At 42.7% G+C, this 27,131-nt stretch overlaps 1 protein-coding gene across 3 annotated transcripts; it reads left to right on the forward strand.

Annotated features, from left to right (window-relative positions):
- The first annotated feature begins 5,534 nt into the window (after nt 1-5,534).
- TUBA8 (tubulin alpha 8) lies at nt 5,535-25,655 on the forward strand. Of its 3 annotated transcripts, XM_021690472.2 has the most exons (5): nt 5,535-5,715; nt 16,056-16,278; nt 17,810-17,958; nt 19,395-20,075; nt 23,289-25,655. In XM_021690472.2, exons 1-5 carry the CDS (start codon nt 5,713-5,715, stop codon nt 23,580-23,582), a joined length of 1,350 nt encoding a protein of 449 aa, XP_021546147.1. In that variant the 5' UTR covers nt 5,535-5,712; the 3' UTR covers nt 23,583-25,655. The 3 variants fall into 3 exon arrangements, with proteins under 3 accessions (XP_021546147.1, XP_044771421.1, XP_044771420.1); XM_044915486.1 differs by lacking the exon at nt 16,056-16,278 and having other exon boundaries at nt 5,612-5,715; XM_044915485.1 differs by lacking the exons at nt 5,535-5,715; nt 16,056-16,278 and adding an exon at nt 16,832-16,979.
- Nucleotides 25,656-27,131: the final 1,476 nt, after the last annotated feature.

Below are 27,131 nucleotides of genomic sequence, written 5' to 3' on the forward strand. Positions count from 1 at the left end.
AAGGTAATGACTCAACTGCCTTATCTTTCCTATGGTGCCACTTTATCCCACACAGATCTGTTGATGCTTTTTTAGGGGCTGGCAGCTGAAGAAAGTGGTTACCTGATCTGTAACAGAACCTTAGCTGCAATGAGGGTAAGGGCTTCCACATTGGCCTCTAATCAGCTTGAACCCACTTGTGAGGGAAATTAGTTTTTCTTAGTTTCCCATCCTCAGTGTTCTTTCCAATTTGCTAGTCTGTCTATGACCCCCAGGCCTAAGTGCCCACTGCCTCACATTCTCACTGCCTCATCTTTCTGCTGAATTCTATGTGGCTGGCTGATGTTAGCCTAAAAGGCTGCCCACTCCCAGGACAGCTAAGTTTAACAGGGATTAAAAGCTAAAGTTATGGAGATGATGCACTGAAAGGTGCTATTTCTGGCATCAACCAGTTGGGAGAAGTGTGAGCAGGGGAAGAATCAGGGCCAAGAGGAAAATACTGCCTTCCCCAGCTTAAAACAAAACAACCCAGACTCTAAAGTTGATTTTGAAAGGAGACTTGCCCGGGAGAAGGTAAGCTGGATTGTGTGACTCCAAATTTATCCTGAGACTCACCTTCTTGATGGTCTCTTGATGATTATGGTGGCTGCAACCATGCAGACCTCAAAGGGACCCACTTCATCTGTGATTACTGTGGCCAAAGATTCCCATCCTTCTTTTAGTACCAGGCAGCAGAGGAGAAACGGCTTGGACTATTAATATGTATGTGCAAGTGTACTTAAGGCTAGAGGATAACCAAAGTTAAGTAAATATGGTGAATACCTAAATTTAGATAATCTGATGATAAAATCTAATCTTCTCTCTGGAATTTGTAATCTCACATCAGTGTAGGTGCCTGGAAATTAACAGATCTTTTTTTATATCTCTTCCTCTGGGTTCCCAGTCTTCCTCCACATGGGAACTCCATCTTTAATACATGACCCCTGGGAGCACCAACCTAGATATGTGGACTCTCAAAGTCTAAGCTAAGAGAATGAGGAGAAGTCCTCTCTACCTGCAGTTTGCCCTTCCAATTCCAGTTTATAGGTAATGATGGAACATTTGAGCTTAGCCTTTAGTACCAGACTCCCTGAGTACAAACCCCAACTCTACCTCTTAAGAGTTGTGATCAGGATTCAGTTAACATTTCTTTTTATTATTATTATTATTAATTTATTTGAGGGGGGAGGGGCAGAAAGAGAGAGAGAATCTCAAGCAGACTCCCAATGAGCAAAGAGCCCAACGCGGGGCTCAATCCCACGAACCTGAGATCATGACCTGAGCTGAAATCAAAAGTCCGATGCTTTAGCGACTGAGCCACCCAGGCACCCCACGATTGACATTAACATTTCTTTTTTTTTTTTTTTTAATTTTTATTTATTTGAGACAGAATGAGAGAGAAACCACATGAGAGGGGGGAGGGTCAGAGGGACAAGAAGACTCCCTGCTGAGCAGGGAGCCCGATGCGGGACTCGATCCAGGGACTCCAGGACCATGACCTGAGCCGAAGGCAGTCGCTTAACCAACTGAGCCACCCAGGCGCCTGACATTAACATTTCTAAGTCAGATTCTTCATCTGTAAAATGGGATAATAAAATTTTTAATTTCAGAAGTTTGTGGTAAGGAATAAAAGAGATAAGTCCTTAGCATAGTGTTCGGCACATAGAAAGTGCTCAGTGTCAGCAAATATTAGATGTAAGCGTAAATAAATATTATATAAATAATAAATATATAAATATCATGAAGACTAACTCTTCTCTTGGGTGACTGATAGAAATTACCTTACCTCCTACTCATATTGATGTGGCTCAACTTTTTAGGCTATCACAATAATGATTATATTTGAGAATGTGACTTCACAGCCCAAAAATTCATACAAGAAATACACTTATATTTAGTAACTGGGATGTGGAGTAATTTCTTTATGAGGCCTAAATTACGCTGAATAGGAACTTGTTTTCTCATAAATATAAATATAATCACTAGTATTTTTGTTATCATTTTTATCGAGAGGGAGAGAGAGAGAAAAGTATTTACTTAAAGAATTGGCTCACAAGATTATGTGAGCTGACAGGTCCCAAGATCTGCAGTCAGCAAGCTGGAGACCCAGGAGAGCTGATGGTATAGTTCTAGTCCAAGGGCAAGAGACTAATGTCCTGGCCCAGCAGTCAGGTAGGCAGATGTTCTCTCTTACTTAGCTTTCTGTTCTCTTCAAGTCTTCATGTGATTGGGTGAAACCCACCACATTATCAAGGGCAGTCTGCTTTACTCAGTCTACTGATTCACATGTTAATCTCATTCAGAAATACCCTCGCAGACACACCCATAATAATTTTCTGACCAAATATCTGGGAATCCTATGACCCAGTAAAGTTGACACATAATAATCATCACAGGGACTGAAAAAACATGTCCTTCCTCCTTTCCAAACTTCTACTTAGGGATAAAAGGCATAGAGTGGAAGTGGGATGGGGATTTATCAGTGAGATCTGGGTTACCACAAGTGAAATAATTTTAAGACCGAGGACTTAAAAACTAAAAGGAAACAAGCTTTTTTTTTTTTTTTATTCCAAAGACTCAAGGCCACAGTCTTAGTCTGCTCCAGCTGCCATAACAAAATATCACACACTGGGTAGCTTAAACAGAAATGAATTTTCTCACAGCTCTGGAGCCTGGAAATCCAAGACTAACATCTAGCAGGGTCAGTTTCTGGTGAGACCTCTCTTTCTGACTTATATACAGCCTCCTTTTCATGTCCTCACATGGCCTTCCTCTGTGCATGTGCACTCCTGGTGTCACTTCATCTTCCTACAAGGACACCAGACTATTGGATTAGGGCCCCACTCTTAGTGACTTCATTTAACCTTAATTACCTTCCTAATGGCCTTGTCTCCAAATAGTCACAGTGGGGATTAGGGCTTCAACATAGGAATGGGGGGGGGGCACAATCCAGCATTTATGGGGTAGTCATGGCTCCCTCCAGCCCAAACCCCATAAAGGGAAGGATGACAAAGTTCAAAGGACATCATCATAATCACTAGTATTGTCATAATGAGACATTAAGAACCTGGTTCTTAATTTAGTGGTTCACAAAGAGAACTCAAAAATCATTTTATTCAACAATGTTTATTGAGCATCTTTGATACACTCAACTAGCTACTTTTTTTTTGTCTGATGCATTTATTTCTATATCCCCCACCTAGACAGTATCTGACACATTGTAGATACTCAATAAATATCAGTGAAATTGATTGAAAGGGTAAGTGCTCAGGAGCTTTGAGAGGTCCGGATCTCCCAGACAGCTCTCTCCCACCCCCAGCCTCTGCTATGTCCGTGCCTGGCTCATGGACACTGACCCTTGGGCAGCTCATCATGGGCTTGTTGATCTAACAACCACTCAACTTTGCTCCCTGCATTCTGTCTTGGCCTCTGTCCCAGAACTTCCAGGAAATCCAAACCCAGCTGTTCTCAGTCTTGTCTTTGCTATTCCTTACTGATCTCTGTAACTTGTGGGGCTCTTGCTCCTCTGTGTGGCAGATACATGAACGGCCAGTCATATTGGGTCTGTTGTCAATCCTATGGCCACATAGCAGGTCTTTTTTTAATGTAAATTTTAATTAGTGAACATATAGTGCAATATTGATTTCTGGAATAGAATTCAGTGATTCATCACTTACATACAACACCAATGCTCATCACAGCAAGTGCCCTCTTTAATACACATCACTTGTCTAGCCCATGCCCCACCCGCCTCCCTCCATCAACCCTCAGTTTGTTCTCTGTTAAGTGTCTCTATGGTTTGTTTCCCTCTCTCCCTTTTTTCCTTTCCCCTTCCCATATGTTCATCTATTTTGTTTCTTAAATTCCACATATGAGTGAGATCATATGATATTTATCTTTCTCTGACTGACTTATTTCAGCATAATACACTCTAGCTCCATCCATGTCATTGCAAATGGCAAGATTTCATTCTTTAGATGATTGAGTAATTTTCCATTGTATATATACACCACATTTTCTTTATTCTTCAGTTGATGGACATTTGGGCTCTCTCCATAGTTTGGCTATTGTTGATAATGTTGCTATAAACATCAAGGTGCATGTACCCCTTCGAATCTGTAATTTTGTATCCTTTGAGTAAATACCTAGGCTCAACTAGCTACTTTTGATGGGGAGGACAACACAACCCTTGCCTTTAAGGTGTTCCAATTTTGTAGGAACGTTTAAGCACATGCACACCCACACATATCTAGAATCCAAAGTGGAAAGTAATAAATGTAATGGAAGAAGTAATGGAATATGCTATGGGATTTGGAAGAGAAAGAAATATATAGTTAGTAATAGTCATCCTTTATTGAGCATTTACCATTATATGCTTGGGAGTTAGCTTAATCATGATTCTCAATTTTCAGGATCTTACATTATAAGACAGACAAAAATTCAACTCATAATCTAATAAGTACTGTATGTATCAGTGAGTAAAGTGTAGTACTTTTGTCAAAGCAGCTCTGTGTAGTAGTATCATGCAGAAAAGCCATTAATTTGCCTGGAGTGACTCGATGGTTGGTGGTCAGGTGCCTGATAAAAGTGGGATGTGAGACTGGGTTTCATGTTTTAGCAGGGATTGATTGGCCTCTGCTGGGGAAAGTGGATGGAGGTTTAATAATGTTGCCAACATCTGAAGTGTAAAAAGAGGGGCTCTTACCAAGGCCAGACCCAGTTGCCCCCAGCCCTCTCCAACTAGAAAGTAGAGGAAATCCCTTGCCCTTCAACATCATTGTGGCTACCAAGAGGAGGTCCTATTATTGGGCAAAGAGGAAGCCAGAACTCTTGTATCATTTAGTACATTCTGGGCTTAAAAGTAGGAAGAGGGAGTGATGATAAATGGATCAAGAAAGAGATTTGAAAATAATGGTGGAGGAGTGATGTACACTGATAGAGCAGTAGAAACAGAAACAGCTTAAGTATCGAGCACCTGCTGTGTACCAGGAGCTTTATGGCTTTATATATGTTATCTCAGTTAACTCTCCAGTGACCACATAGGCTTTGATGGAAGTAGAAACAGGTTACTAGAGCAGAGGCTCAGCAACTTGCTCAAGCACAGGCAGGTAAGAAACAGAGCTGAGCTTGGAAGCCTGCTCCTAGCAGTGAGGCTTGCGCTCTCCTGGGTTTAGGGTGACTGCAGTCAACTAAACCCCAGTCAGGTGGCTAGTGTTTGGCAGCAGGAAGAGAATGAAAGTTTGGGCAGTGATGAACATTTTGTTTAGCAGCACTTTTACATTTCTTTCCTAAGCAGCTTTCCAGCTAATGGCCGATCACACAGAGTGTACAAGTGCGCTTTGCTAATAAATAGGACTGCCTCCCCCACCGAGCCACGGAAGCGCTAGGAACCCAACCGTGCAATTCCCGGCACAACAGCGCCCAAGATGCCTGAGGGTGGACCCAGAGGTGGGGTGGGGCCACCTCTGCTGCCCCGGGATTTGAGCCGGGGGTGGGCGGGGAGGAGCAATTGTGACCTGCCCCGGTCCCTCCCCTCCCTGGGCACTGTGATGCTGCAGGGCAGCTGCTGGCCCAGCATGTCTGTCCCCGGCCCCCTCCCGCCCGGTGTGTCACAACAGCGGAGGCGGCTGTATCTAGAGCAGTTGGGGTGGGCAGGCCCAGCTGGGAGGCAAGCCGGCGAGGAGAGCAGCCGCGATGGTGAGCCTTTCCAGGGCCCGGGGCTGGGGGCCGGAGATCTGGGGCGCGGGGCTGGCACCCAGCGGAGAGCCATATCTACGCGGGGGCTAATGGATCTATCGCTTTGGATCTGCAGAGTTTGAAGTCTCTTGGGGTGTCAGTTCAGGGTCGAGGGGGTCCGTAACCTCGGGCGGAGGACACTCGTGCCAGTACCCTTTATAATACACATGAAGTAGAGACCTGAGGCGAATCGTCCCCCAAAGAGACCTAAGGGAGATTTGCGCACGCAGGTGAGGAGAGGGAGGACTTGGGAAGCCCGCGCCGAAGAGGTGAGATTCTGAGGGATCCCCAGACGGGCAGCTCAGGGTCTAGAGTGGGGTAAGTAGGAGACAATCCAGGGATTCCAGATGGGTGAGCTGGCCCCAGCGGCTGGGGGAGTGGGTGCAGTTAGGTCCCCAAATCCAATCAAATGTGAGAGAGCCCCAGAATGTGACAGAGGACTTAGGGCGTCACAGTCTCCCCACGCTTGAGGTTGTTCTCCTTTCTCGTCTCTGAACATTAGCTTGCGTTTGAGGGGCATTTAAAACTCGAGTGCTCTCAGCCTCCCAGACACCTGGCACCCACTCCAACTCCCCAGTTTTTCCAGCTGTCGAAATGGGAAGGTTTTTGGCACACAGAAGTCTCCCTCCCGAAGGCAAGGGGACCTCAGACTTCTCTTTTTGTTTACTATCATGGTTAAGGCTCAGCGGCGGCTCCTTTCTCCCTCCCCGAAATCTATCTCCTTTTGCAGACGCAGATCTTAACTTGCTGGAGGGGGCCTCTCCAGGCCCTCTAGAATCCCCCCCCCCCCGCCCCGCTCTCCCCCGGGAGTGGGTAAAATTGTTCCCGATCCACTTCCCTGAATGCCTGAAAACCCAGACTCTCCTTGTTCAGAGCCCTGGTATTTTGGTAGCGGGGAGGTGGGTTGGGAGGGTTGGGTGGAGGAGGGGGACAGAATAAGCAAGTCTTGTAAGCCAAGGTCAGGTTCTCTGGGCACTCTTGCTCTAGGTGTCAGGTGACCGAGCAGGGCAGGCGAGAAAACTCCGCTCCTCCCCCAGCCTCTGCTGTGTTTGGAAAGTGCCCAGGGCCTCTAGCTCTGGCTCCAGCCCTGTTTCTAGCTAGAGGTCTGTCCAGCAGCCTCTCTCTCTGGAGCATGCTGGCAGACCCACCTGGGAGCTTGAAGAACTTGGGGGATATTGGTGATAGTGGCCAAAGGAATCCATTCCTGTCCGAAGTCCCTGATGTGAGGCCATAGAAGAAGCCCAGAGAAGAATTTTGACTCCTGGCTCTGCAGCGAGCTTCAAGAAGGTCGATTAACCTCTCTAGACTGGTTTTCTCATCCACAAAATGAAGAGGGGTTATGGTTACAATTTCCAAGGCTCCACCTAGCTTTACTATTTTAAACTTCTTATTGTGGAGAATTTCAAACATATACAAAAGGGGAGAGAATGATATAATGAACCCCAGTATATGCCTCATCCAATTTCAACAATTATCTACTTAGGACAAGTCTTGCTTCATTTATTCCCCTTTCCCTCATTTACTATTATTCTGAAGCAAATCCCAGGCAGCATACTCAGAATTTGATATTTAATATTTATAATATCTAGAATGTAGTGCTCTATAATTTTCAAAGTGTTTTCTCTTGCATGTTTTAATTTTGACCTGAATGCCGTAGTGACTCTCAGAGTAGAGCCTAAAGGAGGCTTACAGGGGAGTCAAGGATCGTAATCTAGCCCTCTGAACAAACTTTGATATATATTCAATAGGCAAGTTTCTGAAAATATCTGGTAAATAAAAATTTTTAATAGTAAAACCTTATTTTAAATGTGGCTGTTTAACTGAAAACCTGTGGTTGAATATTTTGAAAAGAGAATATCTTTTATTTATTTTGAAACTGAATTTTGTAAAACAGGTTGTGTTTAAAATATTTAGTTACATGGGCAGCATTGTCTTAATGGGAAAACATTTTTTATTGGCCATTTCCTACTCATAGAACCTCTTTTTAAAAATCTCTTGACCCATTCCTGAAAGGCTAGGATGACACATCTAATAAACGAAGACCCAAAGAATCCTACCCTTGCAGAAAGAACTTTACTTTAACAGATTGTTTCAGGCAGCCACCCTCCAGGATTCCCTTCCCTTGTGGGGGTTGGAGGGAGAAGGCTGCTTCTGTGTGAAGAAGAATTAGATTCAGCATTTCTGTAGGTTCTGAGTAAGAAATGTATAACTAATCCTATAACTGAGCATTCCCATCTACTCCCAGTGTCCTTCCAGTAAGCAGTTCTTCTGGGAACTGAGACTAGGACACCTTTGGAGAAAGTGGGATGGAGACTCCTGGCCAGGTGTCCCAAGCCAAGCCCATGTCAAAGATACCAGGGCACAGAGAGAGTGTCTGGGTTTATGGGGAGGTGAGAACATCTGCAGCACAGCCTCCTTAACTGCATTCCTTCTGAACCAGGGAGCACTGGTTCAGATGGGGATAGGCATGAAGTGGCAACAAAGAGCCTGTTTCCTCAAAAAAATAGAGGGGAGGGGAGAGTGTCTGGGGGGGGCGGCGAGAGGGACACTGCTTCTGTGTCTGCAGTCCTCTGCAAACTGCCCCCATGTAGGCAGGTGTGGCTGAGCTCTGCAGGGTCCATACTTATTTTCTGACCTCAGACCACTTCTGGAGTCACTGCTGCATCTGCCCTTCCCATTACTAAGGACAGATTCCCCCAGACGTTGTGGGGGTACATGCCTCTGAACAGCAGAGGAGCCCTGATGACCAGAACTTCCCTCGGCAGTGGCTAGGGCACAGGTGCTGGCTAAATGAGGAGGAGTTTTCATAGGAAGCTTCCAGGCTCAGGTCAGGCCATGCAGAGCTAGAGGGCCACTGCTGTTGCTGAGTTTCCTTTCTGAGGGGGCTTCTGAGTGACCTTGAGAGGAAGATGAAAAGTTAAAAATAACTTCTGAGGGGGAAATAACTGGTGAATTCAGGACCCATGATGGGGGTGGGTGGACCCAACTGCTCCTTCCTTGGGAGCGGAAGTGGACCAACTGCTCCTTTTCCCTTTGGCCACCAAGGGACCAGTAACGCTATCTGTGGCCATTGTTGACATTTCCCCTGTCTGTGTCTTCCTGTTAGAATTTCTCCCACATAATGAACTGTGGAAGAATGGGAAAATGGAGTAGGTGGTTATGCACCAGATTAAAACTCCTTAACTGTCTCCCACACTTGCCCCTGAGGTCAGCTAAAGCCTAAGGGCCTTCGGACACCAGTGGGTCTCTTAGGCTGGGAGTCTACTTACCGCACACCTCTGCCATTCCTAAAGGTGGTCTTATGTCATCCCTATTGCTGCCCTAAATGCAGTGCCTATAATCTGAGCCCCCTCTCTTGAGCTACTTTCACTCACTGATGTTAATTTAGGTCAAGTTTTTGTTCTTGCTGTTTCTGGCTTGCTATCTTTTCTTTGTTCTGAGTGATTACAAATATGCTGTAATTGAAGGGTTTTGAGCAGAGATAATTCAAGCAATCTTTTATGAATCACATTTCTTCTTACTTTAGTTATTCCTCCGTAACACTGTGGATCTACTTTTTATTTGCATCTTTGACCTAGATCCTAAAATATAGGTAATTTGTTAGCCCAACCTGACAACTAGACATAATTTGGTAATAATATGCTTCCTGAAAGCAACTGTGTGGCATTGGACCACCGGGGATGTGGACTGGTCTCAGATTTTCACATGGCATATACCACTGGTCTGTGTCAGTTCCTTTCCTAGATAATATGCCAGTTTTACGATACTTCAGAATGATTTTTGAAGCTACAAAGCCTCCTTCTACAGAGGGTCCTAATTAGCTGATCTTAGTCCTCTGAGAGCAAAACAAAAGGGAATGACTAATATTAAGTAGAAATATAAGATTGATATAAGAAGAGGTTTCTTATAGTGGAATTATAAAAGGACTGTAAGGTTCTAGAATTTCTTTTTGATATACTGCAAAACATAGGGTCCCCTCCCCGTGGAAGATGAAGGTAGGTGGCACAGATGTCTCATCTGCTCTGCTTTTCATGAGCCTACACGTCAGGCAAACTGTGCTGTTTGTGGGACTTGCCCTAAATTTTCCTGCCTCTTGTTCACATTGCTCCTAAGCTCAACTAAAATGATCATTTTGGCATGTCTAAATTCGTCAAGGTCACTGCAAATATTCCGTTCCAGGAAACCAAGCCAGAGTTGTTTTTTTCTCCTTTGAACTCCCATTGTGTCTTTGGCACTGGCTATTCTCTTGTTAAATAGATTATAAGACCCCTCAGTGCAGAGTTTTCATTCTAATCATCCCTACATTTATTGAGCACTCACTACATTCAAGCATTGTGCTTGATGCTGGGGATGCACTGAGTAAGTAAGAGTTCCTTGCCCTCATAGAACTTATTCTCTCTGCTAGGTAAGTCAGAAAATTGAACAAGCAGCCATAATATGGTATGATAAATACAATGATAGGGAAGAAGAGGATTGTGGGAGCACATAATAGGGGCCCTGTGCTGGTTTGTGGTTTTCCAGACTTCCTGTAAGAAGTGACATTTAATGAATAGGATGAGTAGAAGTTAGCCTAGTACCTTTTGATACCTTCTTACACATAATAATACAATAAATATTTGTTGTAGGAATGAACAGAGTGGGTAACTCTTGTAGTTATACCAGCACTAGGTCTGTAAAGATATGTGATACTTTTCTTGAGGAAAGGAAACTCCTTTATTAGGTCTCTCCATCTCCCTCATCTTCACCTTCTGGATTGCTGGGCAGAGAGGTTCAGCAGCACACAGAGGACCCCCTTCACCTCCCAGCATCCCTGGAGCACAGAAGTGGTCTGAGGTCTACAAGCCCAGATTCAAAGTGGAACTGAGAGAGAGAAATAGTGTGAAAGAGAAAACATGAGCTCTGATTGGCTAGAGAGGGGAATCTGAAATCTGAGTTTGGAGCAAATTTAGGACTTAAATATCCCCTGCTGGGTCAGCTGCTTCTATACTTCGGCCCCCTCCCTCTCCTTGTACACACCAGCCCTGAGAAACAGATTCCTGGTTCTATCAGAGAAGGATGACCCATTTTCAAAGAGGCTACCACCATAAGCCATTCTCAGTTTCTCTCTGCGCTGGAGCTTTTTTCTGTTTGGAGTTTTGCTATACAAGCTTGGCCTTGCTATATACACTCTCAGGCTCACACTGATGTAGATGTGGGCATACCCCAGGGCCCTGGAAGTTCAGAGTGCAAGTGAGGCTGGTGGTTGTGTTGTATAAAGGAAAGAACTCAGGCTGAGGTCAGAAGACCTGGATTCCAGTCTGGGCTCTTGCTGCAGAGCTGTGAAATCTTGAATCTGTCCCTTTACCTTTCTGAGCCTCAGATTTTTCATCTGTAAAATGGGGAGGGAATCATATTTGGTGATCCATGAGGCCAGTCTGGTTCTAGTGTCCTAAACATTTACAGTTGACATAACATCCCTGGTTATGCCAGATGGATGACCTCTCTTTGGCATGAGGGGTGACCTCACAAGGCCATCAGCACTGGGTCTGCTCTGTGTTTATCTATGTAGAACTTCTACGGAGGAAGTGGGGGATGGTGATCAGGCAGTGACTGGAGAAGGCTAGCTCAGTGCCCTGACAAATTAGTTCTTAATATTGTTAGTTGAATAAATGACTAAGTGAAATGGGACAGGAAGAGCCTGGGCCCTGCAGGATAAGGTAATTATGGTGAGTGGAATCTTTACTCCCATTCTTCCTCTAGTTCCTTTCTTTAATTTTTTTCTTTTTAGTATGAAAAATTTTAAATATCTGGAATAGTACTATAATGCCACCCATACATATATGATCTAGATTTAATAATAATAATAATTTTTCTGCCATTTTTACTTTACCTGCTGTGTTTGTTGAAGTATTTTAAAGTAAAAAACAGACGTCATGGCATTTTGCCCCAAATGCTTTAGAAGTGACCCTCAAAAACTAATGATGTACTATATGTTGGCTAACTGAACATAATAAAAAAAAAAGTGACCCTAAAGAATAAGGATATTGTCATACCTAACTATACTTTCATTATCATGCTTAACAAAGTTAATCAATTTCTCTATTTGTCCCCCAAATAATTTTGATTTGTTCAAACCAGAATTCAGGCAAAATGCACATACTACATGTGGATTTATGTTTCTGGAATTTCTTTTGATATGGAACAGTCTCTCCTTTTATCTTTATTTTTTATGAACTAAAAAGATTGTATCAGTTGCCCTGTAGAATGTTTCACCTTCTGGATTTATTTTATTGTTTTCTCAATACGTCACTTATCACTCTGATCCTGGTGTTTTCTGTAATGTGGAAACTAAATTTAAAGTGTTTAATAGATTAAGGATGAGTATTTTTTGTTTTGTTTTGTTTTTGTTTTTTTTAGAAAGAGAGTGAGTGCATGCGCAAGACTGAGTGGGGCGGGGAGGGGCAGAAGGAGAGGGAGAGAGAGAATCCTTGGCAGGCTTCAGGCCCAGTGCAGAGCCTGATGCAGGGCTCGATCTCACAACCCTGAGATCATGACTTGAGCCAAAATCAAGAGTTGGACGCTTAACCAACTGAGCCACCTGGGCATCCCAAGGCTAAGTACAAGAATTCCTCATGGGTGGTGTTGTGTATGTCATGTTGCATCACATAAGGAGGTTCTTAATGTCTGGTTTTCTATCAGTACTGTTAAGATTGATCCCAGTGTTTGGCTAGTAACTGTTGTGGTTACTTTTTCCCCTTGTAACCTGTAAGTAACAGTGATTTTTTGGCGCTATTTGAATATCCATTTCTTTTCCCATCAACCTTTCACTTAATGGTGTTGGCATCTTTGTCCAAATCAATTATGTAATTAAGAACTGTAATATGGAGGGCGCCTGGGTGGCTCAGATGGTTAAGCGTCTGCCTTCGGCTCAGGTCATGATCCCAGGGTCCTGGGATCAAGTCCTGCATCGGGCTCCCTGCTTAGCGGGAAGCCTGCTTCTCCCTCTGCTTCTCTCTCTCTCTCTCTGTGTCTCTCATGAATAAATAAATAAAATCTTAAAAAAAAAAAGAACTGTAATATGGCAACATTTCTTAATATATCATTCCTTGTACATTTATTAGCTGACATTCTTCAGTTTAAAAAAAGAGCTTTCCCTCATCAACAGTGCTGTTTGTGGACAAATGAATTTTGTTTTCTTTTCTTAATAACACTAAGGAGTTGTGGATTTTTATATACATCCTGTTGCAATCAAGTACCATTCTTCTTCTTTTTGATGCTCATACTGTCTCATCTTTGGCAGTGGGAGCTTCTTCAAGTCGGTTTCTGAGATCTTTCGACATCATCCCAGTCTGTGTTAGCTTCTGTGCTTTCAGGCACCATAAGATGTTCCAGGCTCATCTTGTATATTCCTTGCCCCACACCTAGAACTCTTCATTTCTCCCAGGAGCCCTGGTTCCTGTTAGTGGGGAATGGTATTGAGGGAATCTTCCTTTTCTCTTGATTGGTGTAGTGGCTTTTGGGTTTTGGAAGCATCTATGAACGTATCAGTTATTTCGGAGCCTCTTTTATACTTCCAGTTACTCTAAATTAGTTTAACAGGGAAAATAGCTCTTCCTAAGGGGTGTGTATGTATGTGTGTGTGTGAGAGAGAGAGTTTGTGAAGATTGGCATATTTATCAGTATGTGTGAGATTAAAGGGGATATCAAAAGAGGCTGATATCATTAATATCACCATATTGGTAGTTTTCTGGTCCCAAAGAGCCTTTACTCTTCCTCCTATGACCTCTGATCTTTCTGATATATCCCTGCATTCTTGCTGAAAAAGAAAGAGTGTTCCAGGGGTGCCTGGGTGGCTCAGTCATTAAGCGTCTGCCTTCAGCTCAGGTCATGATCCCAGGGTCTTGGGATCGAGCCCCGCGTCGGGCTCCCTGCTCTGCGGGAAGCCTGCTTCTCCCTCTCCCACTCCCCCTGCTTGTGTTCCCTCTCTCACTGTGTCTCTCTGTCAAATAAATAAATAAAATCTTTAAAAAAAAAAAAGAAAGAAAGAGTGTTCCAGAAGGAAGGGCTGACTGGAGCGCAAATAGCACCACAGATAGGCCTGGAGGATAGTTGGGGTGTGGTGGTGGTTGGTGCGGGGGTGCAAGGTTCCAAAGACTGAGGGTCAGGGCCACAGAAGATGCTGTCACCTAGAAGGTGATACATAGGATCAGACTTTTTTTTTTTTTTTAGGTCTCTCCAAAGTCCCATCAGCTTTACATACCTCTTCAGGAAGCCATGGCTGCCTGGATGTGAAAGATGTGGACTGATTGATAACACGCTGGTTGTGGGGTGGTTCCTGGGTGTAGGACACTTTTTTAAAGTCTGAATTAAGACCTAAGGTGAAGGCAGAAAATAGACCTCACAGTAAAGGTGAGTAGAATGAGGACCTGGAGTCTCTAACTTTCCACCTGTGTTTCTGGGTGGAGAATAAAGCTACAAGATAGTATCATAATGAAAATGATAATGCTAAAGGCAAAAACAACTATAATCATGGCTAACTTATTATTTTCAGATGAGGCGAAGTTAGGTAACTCAGCCAAGATCACACAGCACAGCAAGTAAATGGAGAAGGCGAGATTTAAACCCTGGGGTGTGGACAGCTTTGTGAGTGAAGCCTTTCTTTGGCCACCAGATTCATGGAAATATAGCTGGGTTGTATTCCCAGATAGGGCTACTTTTCATACTGGCTGCTGTGAACACCTGTGCCCTATGCTCCCCAAGGCAAGGGCATAGAGACAGGTGTAGGGTAGGTGCCCAGTTCTAAAACTGAATTAGGGAGTAATGGGTCCTGGCACCTCTGGCTCTTTGAGGTGTTATTCAGGGCAGCTGCCCTGTTCCCATGACCAGAGAACCTCCAAGTTCCCTCTGACTCCGTGTGTTTCAATGCCAAGCCAAATTCTCTGGAGGCCCTTCTTCTGGCTTGGGTTACCTAGCTGGAAAATGCCAGGTCAGGTCATGGATAAGAATAGAACCCATGGACGAAGCACATGCTTCCCAGCTGGACTCTAGCAGACATCACAGGCACAGAGCCACGTGTGCTGGCCACTGCTTCCTCACAGGTGGGTATATGGAGGTGATGCGGCCATGCTTTCTGGTAAAACCCCAGCTTTTGTTAATACACACACATTCTCTCTCTCTCTCTCTCATGCACACACACACACACACACACACACACCCATTCTCATCCTCAACTATTAGTATTATGACCAATCAGGTAATTGTGGCTTCATACCAGAGTAACAAAGAGGTGAGGACCCTGTAAAAGTCAGCTTTAATATGTGGCCTGACATAGGCAAAGGAGCAGATTATGATGGCTACAAAGAAATTTTCCAACTTCAGGAAGAGCCTAATTTATATACTCCCAATTCTCCTTTGCTGATGTAACAATCCTTTCTTCTTCCTACATTTGTGACCAGAATACTAAAGACACCCATGATACCTACTTACAAAGTATTTTCCTTCCATGAGTGTTTATCTCTTCTATGATAGTCTGAGTGTGTGAGCATGTGTGTGTGTGTGTGTGTGTGTGTGCGCGCGCGCATGCATGAGAGAGAGAGGGAAAGGGAGGGAGGGGAGGGAGGGAAAGAGAGAAAGAAAAGGAGAAAGAGAGAGATTGAGAGGGGCTGTTGTCTAGGAAGGTCAGGGTTTAGGCATGAATATGAAAGCTGACACTGTGTATGGTAGTGAATTTATGGACAGTTTCTTTTTTTTTTTTTTTAAAGATTTTATTTATTTATTTGAGACAGAGAGAATGAGAGAGACAGAGAGCATATGAGAGAGGGGAGGGTCAGAGGGAGAAGCAGGCTCCCTGCCGAGCAGGGAGCCCGATGCGGGACTCGATCCCGGGACTCCAGGATCATGACCTGAGCCGAAGGCAGTCGCTTAACCAACTGAGCCACCCAGGCGCCCCTATGGACAGTTTCTGCTGTTATCATTGATTCATCCTTTGACCTCCTTCATCAGTACAGGAATTTCATGGTTTGGAATTAGCCCCTTGTTTTATCAGTATAGCTGTCCTCTTTTTCCTTTTCTTGGCACAAAGGATTAACCCTGGGAAACAACCTTTAGAGCAAGCCTCAGAGCCTAGTCTCAGTCCAGATGCAGTGGTGCCCAGACACCTGACACCTCAGACACCACTTGGTTTTATATGGCATGGTTGTAGGGACGGATATCCTGCGAGTTGAATGACAGGGAGAAACAAGTCCTCAGATGTGCAGGATATAGCATAAGGGCATGACGAAGGCCTAGGACTCTCTGACCTTGATTCTGCACTCTCCTCACAGCGGGAGTGCATATCAGTCCACGTGGGTCAAGCAGGAGTTCAGATTGGCAATGCCTGCTGGGAGCTCTTCTGTCTGGAGCACGGCATCCAGGCGGATGGCACCTTTAGTGTCCAGGCCAGCAAGGTCAACGACGATGACTCATTCACCACCTTTTTCAGTGAGACTGGCAATGGGAAACATGTGCCTCGGGCTGTCATGGTAGATCTGGAGCCTACTGTAGTAGGTGAGTATGGGCTAGGATCCTTTCCACAGAAAACAACATGAAGCTGCAGAGCCTTTGGTCCATAATAGCTAAGGAAGCAGAATCTCTAATTGGAAGGTGGGGGTGGCTCAGCTAGAACCTCCCCACCCCACCCCACACTTATTTCTGCTAGTTTCTTGAAATCTCCACAGTCTGGGGGAGTCTTACAATAGGAATCACAGATCTCTGTTCCCCCATTATAGCTGTAACCTATGCAGAACAAAATACCCTGTACTTAAACCCCTTAAACCTGCTGAGAAAGATCCAAATTGTCAAGATTCTTAACTATATGCTAAGAGTAAAAAATAAAAATAATTTTAGGAATTATGAGAGGTCTCCAAATAGTCAATTTTCCAAAGTATAGGTTTTTGATTCTATAATAATTGCAGTCTTTTCTCATGGGTCTGGCATAACCTTGCATATCTTACAAAAAATGGAATAATAGCAGACACATTCTCTTACAGCCAGAGGTTGCTGTAGTTCTAGAATGAACCTCTTTGGGATCCTAGAAAACAAGACTTCTGATTTGTGTTGAGACAGGGTTCTTGGTTCTTCACCTTTCCCTTGATTTCCCCTCCCCTCCCCACCAACATCACTTCCCTTGGGTCTGACTCCTGGGTCAATCCTCAGCTCAACATCAGGATTTCCTTAGCTTCAAGGCTAGTTCACCAAGCAAGGGATGGGTAAGTTTCACAGAGATATCTGGGCTAATGTCTGTAATGCCTAAACACTAATTTCTAGGGGCAACAGGTACACAACCCTTGGGTACTTTGTACAAATACAAAATGTGCAGATTACCCTCCCAGGCACTATGCAAATGGATGATTTCCCTGGGTGGGGGCGTAGAGAAACTCTGAAGGAAAGAGGGCATGTAGTTGGGCCTTGATACATCTTGATCTGCTATATATCTACTTTGTGTGGACCCTTGGAGGTGAGCTGAATAGCCACCCTCTCTAGGGTTCCTGCTCTTCTAGAATCTGGAGCATAGCTCTGCTTCAAAGTCATTCTAAAATATCTCCAGTGCCTGACATATATTAGGTTAGGGGTGGGACAATTCCTGGGAGAGCAGATCACCTAGAATCTTTCTCTGTATCCCTAGAACATTTTAGTGCAAGTGAAATTGGGTTAAAGTTTTGGGTAACCTTGCAGTATGAAAGAAAAAAAAATAAAAAGGAAGACTTGAGGGGCCAAAGTGGAAGGAAAGAGGGGCAATGAACTTTGGTGTTTGGTGAACTTTGTGAACCTGATGCTTTTAAAAGTTCCTGCCAGCAGAGCAGGAAAGCTTCTCTTTGCCTATTTGAGTCTAAGGCTTCTGGTTCTATTAGTGCCTATGTTACCCTGGAATTCTCTTAACCTTTTGCAGATTTATTATAGGGTTGTCTGGTTTTACCTCAGTGGAGTTTTACAGGTAGAGGAAATGGAGACCCAGAAAAGTATTATATGATATTTAATGAGGGACGCATCTCCTCTAGAAACAAGGTAGTAAGACCTGATAGTTTCTGTCTCTTGGTAGATGAAGTTCGGGCAGGAACCTACCGTCAGCTCTTCCATCCAGAGCAGTTGATCACAGGGAAGGAGGATGCAGCTAACAACTATGCCCGGGGCCACTACACAGTGGGCAAGGAGAGCATCGACCTGGTGCTGGACCGCATACGGAAGCTGGTAAGTATTAACAAGGGTAGGGAATTGATGAGTCAGGCTAAAATGGACAGGCCTAAGCCTGAACAGAATTAGTGGAGGCACATGACCCCTGGCTACAGAATAGAGCTCCTAAGATTTGGGAATTTTTGCTTATGTTGTGTGAGAAGCATTCACAGTGATGATGCCCCTTCCTCCACCTGGACATCATGAACTACCCTACAGGCCAATGCCCTACTAATTCTTATTGATACTCTACGGTAGTATCTGGGGGAAATTCCAGGTAAAGGAAGGCTAGCTCTTTGCTTGTTGGAAGCATAGGTTAACACAGAATTTAACTTGGAAGAGAAGAGGAAGAGATTATTGATATATTTGAGCACTTACAAATGCCATTACAAATGTCAATTAGATACGTTCTTCACTTAATTCCCTTAATAATCATACAGAGAAAGAGAAAGTCATTTCCCTGTACTTTACAGATGAAGAAATTGAGGGCCAGGGTGGCTTAATAATTTAGCCTGGGTCACACAACTAGAAAGTGGCAGAGTTAGGATTTGAATCAGGTTGTTTTGGCTAGAAAGCTCTGAGTTGTAGGGTGGGCCACTTTATCTCTTTGAGCTTTCATTTCCTTATCTTTACAATGGAAATGGTTGGACTTGATCAGGGGTTCTTGGGAGCTAAGGATGCCAAATTTTTGTATATGTTCACTTTTTCTGTTTAGTGGGGGGCTCATAGGGGTTATCTGTCTCAAAGCCATGTGTGGGCCCCTAAAGTTCAGAACCAGTATCATAGATCATACCCAATGGGAAAATTTGTGACTGTATGAATTCCTTTAGTTACGATAAGAGAGAGGTAACATTGAGTACTATGTATCAAGTCCTTGCTCAGCATGTCATGCTATCTCATTTGATAATCACAATAACCTTGAGAGATGATTATATTTTTTATTGCCCTACTTTAGTCAGGAAGAAACAGAAATCTAGAGAGGTTCAATAACTTGCTCAAGTTTTTACAACTGGGAAATGACAAAATTGATACTAAAACTCAGGTTCTCTGACTCCGTTTATATTTCTGAAATTGGTACCCTGAGCCACCTTTCAAGGCTCCTTTCAGCAGCTCCCACAAAACCAATGACAAGGGCAGGGAAAATGGGCAAGGAGTTGGGGTTCTCAAAGGGCAAAGTTATTAATCATTGTGGTTCTGAAACTCTTATTCCTGGTTCAACCAAGCCACTGGGCTGGAAACTTCCATGTACCTAGTGGCATGTACCTGTGCTGTTTGCCACCCTATATATTTTACCTAGTCCTCTCAAGATCAATCCAACTCCTTTTATCTTACTTCTTCAAGGCTGTTTTGATTTTACCTACATAAAAATGTTGAGGTTTGCTTGCCTTTGTTGACATGAGGGTATTCTCGTAAACTTGTCTTCATCATTTCTTCTCATGCTCTACTCTCCCCAGACAGATGCCTGCTCTGGCTTGCAGGGCTTTCTGATCTTCCACAGTTTTGGTGGGGGCACTGGCTCTGGCTTCACTTCTCTGCTGATGGAACGGCTCTCCCTGGATTATGGCAAGAAGTCCAAGCTAGAGTTTGCTATCTACCCAGCCCCTCAGGTCTCCACTGCAGTGGTGGAGCCCTACAACTCCATTCTGACCACTCACACCACACTGGAACATTCAGATTGTGCTTTTATGGTGGATAATGAAGCCATCTATGACATCTGCCGCAGGAACCTAGACATCGAGCGCCCCACCTATACCAATCTCAACCGCCTCATCAGCCAGATTGTGTCTTCCATCACTGCCTCTCTCCGCTTTGATGGGGCCCTTAATGTGGACCTCACTGAGTTCCAGACCAATCTGGTGCCCTACCCCCGCATCCACTTCCCACTCGTCACTTATGCACCCATTATATCTGCTGAGAAAGCCTATCATGAACAACTCTCCGTGGCTGAGATAACCAGCTCCTGCTTTGAGCCCAACAGTCAGATGGTGAAGTGTGACCCAAGACATGGGAAGTACATGGCCTGCTGCATGCTCTACCGGGGGGACGTGGTGCCTAAGGATGTGAATGTCGCTATTGCTGCCATCAAAACCAAGAGGACTATTCAGTTTGTAGATTGGTGTCCCACAGGCTTTAAGGTGAGAGCTGATGACTTAGGGAGAAGAGAGACAAATAGAGAAGCAGAGGGAGATTACCAGGGATGGGGGAGGAAGATGTGTAAATTCCAGGGTCTTAGACATACAATTTCATGGGAGCTTCAGGCTTCATGGGATGATATGGGAGGAGGGCTTAAGACAAATATAACCGTAATTTCATTAGTTCATTCATTTTAGGTAAGGAGAGACTTTATTTGAAAGGATTATTGAAAGAAGCAGGAGGAGGACAATTGCAATACTCAGAGGGGCAATACTGCAGTAGGGAGAAGGCTCTTACTGCTCCTGAACCCTAACATCTGCAGGCATCTCAAAGGTCAGGAAGAAAAGGGCTTTTCTCTAGTAAGGAGGACTGAACAGGCTGGAAAGAACCCATGCAGGCAAGTGGGATGAACAGGATGAATGAGTGGAGGTAGATGTAATCTGACAATAGATCAGAGAATGGAGTTAACCAAATTAATTCAAGTTACCAGAGAGATATAATTCCCTCCTTTAACAAAAAATGTGTTCCTCTCCCAATTTATTTTGAAAAGTTAAATATTCATCCTGTAAGTCTTAATTAACTTAGAGTGAGGATAAGAAATTTTATGGTTACTATAGGATTGTGAGTCACTTATTTTGTGAAGCCCTGACATTTTCCATTAACCAGGAGTAAGAAGAAGCTGAAGAAGCCTGTTGTAGATCAGGTGTCCGCACTCTGGAAAATGCCAGACTCTGAGGGTTAGTGGGTAGGTACAATAGCCAGGGAAAACCCATGGATCTCAGGACTAGTGAATGTTGAATGTTAGAAGTCACTCCTTTGAGTTACACTGAGAAGGCATGCAGCTGGCTCTGTGCATGTGAACTGTTTGACCCCTTTGTCCTGTGTTCCCATGGTCTTTAATCAGATTCCATTATCAAAATAATTACCATCATTTACATTAATTAGTAACCCCCAGCCATGCCTTTAATAGTTCAGAGGTTCACTCAGCACCAGGGGTGGTTATACCAGTTGCTAGATATACAGAGATGAGCATGTCTGTTTTTCCCTGATGGTGCTTACAAAAACAAGGCATCATGTGCCAGTCTCTTGACTGACCTATTTGCATATGAGGCTTTGACCTAGCTGATCTCCTTTTGTAGCATTTTCCCTCACTGCTATACTCCTAGCTATATACACAATCTTTCCCTCCTAGACTACACCTATTTTTATGGATCAGTTTTGATCATTCATGTGAAAATTATCAAGATCTTCCAAAATATGGAGTTCTTTTTAAATTTTTAAAATGGAAACAACAAAACAAGCTAGTAGGAAAATGAATAGGAAAAAAGAAAAAATGAGATGTGAGGGTGGTGGGGAAGTTAACAAAAAGGAGATGCCCCTCATTCTCTCTCTTCTGTTTTAAGCTGAAGTTTGGGGATTATGTCCAGAACGATAGGTAGGTCTAGCATCTTTAGCTGCTTTTTGGAAAAGCTTATGTTTGTTGAAATTCATCCTCTCACATCCTCCCCAAGGGAGTTTGTCCCTATTTGACTCAGTTGAAGGGATAATTACTATTTGAGAGAGGAGAGTTGGCTCCAGGCACAAAGTTTTTTGCTGGTCAGGGTCAGATCTAGCAAAATACGTGATACAGCACAGTTTATATTCATTGCCCATCCCCTTCTCATTTTTGGTCCTTTGCCCCTGTCGCAGCCTCACCTCTACCACCAAGATACTACTTTTGTCTAAGAGGAATGATAGATGATTGTAAATTCATTTAATGGGCTACACACTTGGCTATATAGCCTGCTGTAACTCCTCCCTACATCTCAAGAGAACATGCATTTTAAAGCTATGAAATTAAGAGGCTGACAAGTAAGGCATGATGACCTGGGTAGGAGAGGTATTTTTTGGATAGTACTGTGGTTCTATGTCCCATAAATATTATCACAGTTTTACCTTCGACTTCCAGTTTTCTGGGATTGGCTTTGGTTTGGGATATGTGTATGGGGAGAAGGGAGATTTCTCAGTGCCCCTAATATCAGATTGGGTTAGCTTAGAGGACCCTGCCATGCTACCATATCTTGGGAAGTTGGCTTGTCCAGGCAAGAGTTTTAATTAACTTTCTTTGATTGAAGTCCTTGCTTTTCTTCTAACAAGCCTCACTCCCCTGAGACATGGGGCCAGGTTAACACTAACACCATCTCCAGGACCTTTTGGATTTTTAAATTTATTGCTCTGGATTATCTCCATGATCTTTTTTTTTTTAATTTAAATTCAATTAGCCAATGTATAGTACATCATTAGTTTTTGATATAATGTTCAATGATTCATTAGCTGAATATAACACCCAGTGCTCATCATATCATGTGCCCTCTTTAATTCCCATCACCTAGTTACCCCATCCCCCCACCCACCTCCCTGATCTTTAAACAGCCCTTTGCCCTTGGCAGAGAAATTTCCCTAAATTTGTTGACAGTATAACTAAGAAACTTTAGATGACCATCTGGAAAAGAGTAAACTTCAAGTCTAGAAATTAATTTGCCTATAAAGGGGATCTATTTCCCTTTTCAAGATAAACATGTAGTATACACCCCCCACTTAATAATAATCTCATTCATTACCCTCATTTGTCTACTTGAATCTCACCCACTAACATTTCTACCTATTACCAGCCCTGTTCTCCTCCTTTTCTTTTCTTAAAAGATTTTATTTATTTGTTGGGGTGGGGGAGAGAGAGAGAGAGAGAGAGTGAGAGCTCACAAGCAGGGGAGTGGCAGGCAGAGGGAGAAGTAGGCTCCCCATTGAGCAAGGAGCCTGCTGTGGGACTCGATCCCAGGACCCCGGAGTCATGACCTGAGCCAAAGGCAGACACTTAACTGAGCCACCCAGGCATCCCTGTTCTCCTCCTTTTCTTCTGCAGTTTTTATTTTTTTCTTCCAAGTTTTTATTTAAATTCCAGCTAGCCTTTTGCAGTCTTTAGATTTTATAACCCTTCCTTTGAATTTGCCTTCACCCAGTTCTACTCACTTTTAATTTCTCTTCAACACTCACTTCTCTCTACCTGTCTGTTTCTCAAACCTTTTGGTTCCTTCTTTTCACATCTAGGCCTGCTCCCATTCCCACCCCATGACTGTGTCTTGCTACCACACCATGTTACCAAGATAACCCCATCTTGAGTTATCCTTTGGCTGCTCTGCATTTTCTTTTCTTGCTCCTCTTCTTTCTCTGTTCCTCAGGTGGGCATCAACTATCAGCCACCCACCGTGGTGCCAGGAGGGGACCTGGCCAAAGTCCAGCGGGCTGTTTGCATGCTGAGCAACACTACTGCAATTGCGGAGGCCTGGGCCCGCCTAGACCACAAGTTTGACCTCATGTATGCCAAGCGGGCCTTTGTGCATTGGTATGTTGGAGAGGGAATGGAAGAAGGAGAATTTTCTGAGGCCAGGGAGGACCTGGCTGCTCTGGAGAAGGATTATGAAGAAGTGGGGACTGATTCATTTGAAGAAGAAAATGAAGGGGAGGAGTTTTAAATATAACACTTTCCCCTTGGCTGTGTCTCTTTATTTATGCTTCTCCACTCAAAGCACGTTTAACTATTCCAAGAGTAACAGACTATACTCCTAAGCCCAGACTAATTTCTGTTTTCCATTAGAAGAGGTATCTAACACCAGTGCCTGTGGGTGATTGGGCCAAAAATGAATGCTGAGCTGTTCAGACCCTCCCTTGGGTAAAAGCAGCTTTGTGTCACACACACACACAAAAAATGAGTCACTGTCTCTAGTTAGGGTGAAGCCAGGTTACATGTTGTGAAGAGACCTAATCAGGATTTTAAATTCTGGATTAGTCTGGGCCCACCTAAAATGTAGCCTGTTGGCTATGGAAAGATCTGGGCATTGGGAAGATTGAAGGAAGGAAGGGAGTGACACTGTTAGAGAGTGAGAAACAAGACAGACACATTTCCTGCCCTTGTAAAAACACAAATAAATGAACGAGATAATTCAGGTAGTGTTAACTGATATGAAGTAAAAAAAAAAAAACCATGATGAGGGAAAGTGTCTGGGTAAATGCTCCTTTAGACTGGGTAGTCAGAAAAAGCCTCATGGAGACCTGAGTGACAGGAGAGAGCCATCATGTGAAGTTCTGGAGTTAGAGAATGCTGGACATAGAACAAAACACAGATGTGGGAACAAGCTTATGTCCGAAGAACATAAAGGAGGTCAATGTGCCTAGAGGATGGTGTGAGATGGAGATGAGATCCCAGAGCCAAGCTGGGGCCAGAGCATACAGACCATGGTAAGGAGTTTAGATTTTTCTCTAAGTGAAACAAACTATTTGGAAGGTTTTAAGCAGGATATACCATACTTTATATATGTACATACCTTATCTCTAATCCTCCCAAAAATCTCAAATGGATATTCTGCTCATTTTATAGATGAAGAAACTGGGGTTTACAGAGTTGATATGTTGCATATAGTAAGAAAGCTCAGATAACAGGGACTGCCAATTCTATTCTTTTGTCTACCTGCACTGTTTCTATGCCTTGGTATCTGTGCCCAGGTTTCAACTGCTGCTTCATAGAATGATGGATGGAGGAGAAACAAAAGTATATAACATTTACAAAAGAGAGGATGAGTTAATGCATCTCTTCTCTGAAGTTGACAGCTCTGGTAGGATTTTAGGAAAATCAAAAAGCTGTTCTTATGCAACTACTATTGGTAAGATACCCAGGGTTGGGACCACAGTAGGTCCCTGTGTATTAAATGTACATCTTGTTAATTGTTGATTTTCCCTAATTTTTATTGTATATTCCTTGGTAGCCCTGAGAAAAATAGAATAAAATGTTCCAAGAAAAGGAAGGTTAGGTAAGAAGTAATGCTAATCACTTCTAGAGGATTGTCTTCAGAGAAACCATACTTCCTTGCTCTTCTATGAAGGAGATCATGGTAAAAAAAAAAAAAAAAAGGAGGTCCAGATCTGCTGTCCATTGTGAGCTCCCTTATCCGAGGATCATTCCTGCACCAAGTCCCATAGGTATCTGCATAGACAAATTTATTAGAGAATTGTATTAGAGAATTAGGGTCAGGAACTCAGGAAGGGGCATATTCTCTCTTGATGCAAGTTGAGAGACCTACCCATGGGATTTCAGATAAGCCTCAAAACTTCCTGGGTGTGTAACTATGACCTCATTAGGGAGAAAATAACACATCCTCAAGGCCAAGGTTTAGGGCTGTGGTAAATCACTCATGGTGTGTTCCTTTCCTTTAGACTTATGTGAATTATGTGAATTATTAGAATTATGTGAAAGCTAATGCATTCAGATAAGGGAAAATAGAAGAATAATAGTTGGAAATGAAGAAGTAAAACTATTTCTATTTGTAAATGATATGATGGTACATTTGGAAAACCCTATTCTATAAGACTAACTTAAACAAAATATGTCAGTATGGTAGCAGGGTATTAGTAGCCTTGATTTCACAAATACAATAATTGGTTAGTGGAGGAAGAAACTTCTGTTAAGAACAGAAACAAAAAGAGAAATACTTAGAAATAAAAATTTAACTAGAAAGGTTTAGAAGCCTTTATGAGAAAACTTTAAACTCAAAGACACAAAAATAGCCTTGAACAAATTTAAAGACATTCCTTATTATTGGATAGTAACTGTCAACAAAATAAATATATTATTCTCCCTAAGGTAATTTATAAATTTGATGTAATCCAATAAAAATGCCCGTTACTTTTTCTTAAAAAACCTTTATTGTGAGATAATTAGGGATTCACAGGAAGTTGCAAAAATGATACAGAGAGGTTTACCCAGTTTCCTCCAACAATCATATTTTACATAATATCAAACTCAGGAAATTGACATTGACACCATTTGTGGGCATATCTCTATGCCATTTTATCACTTGTGTATATTTGTGTAATTACCACTCCAGTCAAGACAAGAAACTGTTCTATCACTACAAAGATCTCTCTCCTGCTACCCCCTTTATTCCTACTCATCCTCCTTCCCCAACCCTTAAACATTGGCCATCACTAATTTTTTTCCCATCTCCATAGTTTTGTTACCTTGAAAATGTTGTACAGGTGGAGTTACATAGTATATAAGCTTACCTGTATTTCTAGTTCTTTAAGAGTTTTAAATCATAAATAGGAGTTGAATTTTGTTAAATGCCATTTTTGCATCAGTTAATTTTGATCACGTGATTTTCTTCTTTAGCCTGCTGATATGGTGGATTACATTGATTTTTGAATATTGAACCGTCTTTGTATCCTTGGAATAAAACCTTACCTGATCAAGGTGTATAATTCTTTTTATATATTGCTGACTTCTATTTGCTAACATTTTGTGAAGAATTTTCACATCAGTATCCATAAAGAATATTGGTCTGCAGTTTTCTTTCCTTTTTGCACTTTGTCTGATTTTGGTATCAGGGTACTATATTACAGGGAAACCAACTGGGCCTGGAGATTTCTTTTTTGAATTGTAAAAATTAAAAGTTCAATTTCTTTAAAACTTATGGAGTTACTCAAACTATCTCATGTTGGTGAGGTATGGTAGTTTGTGCTTTTCAAAGAATTGTTCAGTTCAAATAAGTTGTCAAATTTATGTGTGTATACTTGTTTATAGTATTCTCTTATGCTTTTATATCTGCAGGGTTTGTAATAGCATCTCCTTTTAAATTCCTGATACTGGTAATTTGTATCGTCTCTCTTTTTTCTTTTTTTAAATTTAATTTTATTTAAATTCAACTAAATAACATACAGTGTATTATTAGTTTCAGAGGTAGAAGTCAATGATTCTCTCTTTTTTTTCTTTGTCAGTCTTGCTAGAGGTTTGTCAATTTTACTCATCTTTCAAAAATTACATTTTCTATTTCTCTGATTTTTCTACATTTGTTTTCAATTTCATTGATTTATCCTATATTTCTTCCTTCTTTTTGTTTTCGGTTTCTATTGCTCTTTTTTACTAGTCTCTTACAGTGAGAACTTACCTTACTAATTAGCGACTTTTCTTCTCTAACAAAAACATTTAGTGCTATAAATTTCTTTCTTCCTTTTTTAAAAGATTTTATTCA

Source organism: Neomonachus schauinslandi, chromosome 5, assembly GCF_002201575.2.
Source record: "Neomonachus schauinslandi chromosome 5, ASM220157v2, whole genome shotgun sequence".
Lineage (NCBI taxonomy): Eukaryota > Metazoa > Chordata > Mammalia > Carnivora > Phocidae > Neomonachus > Neomonachus schauinslandi.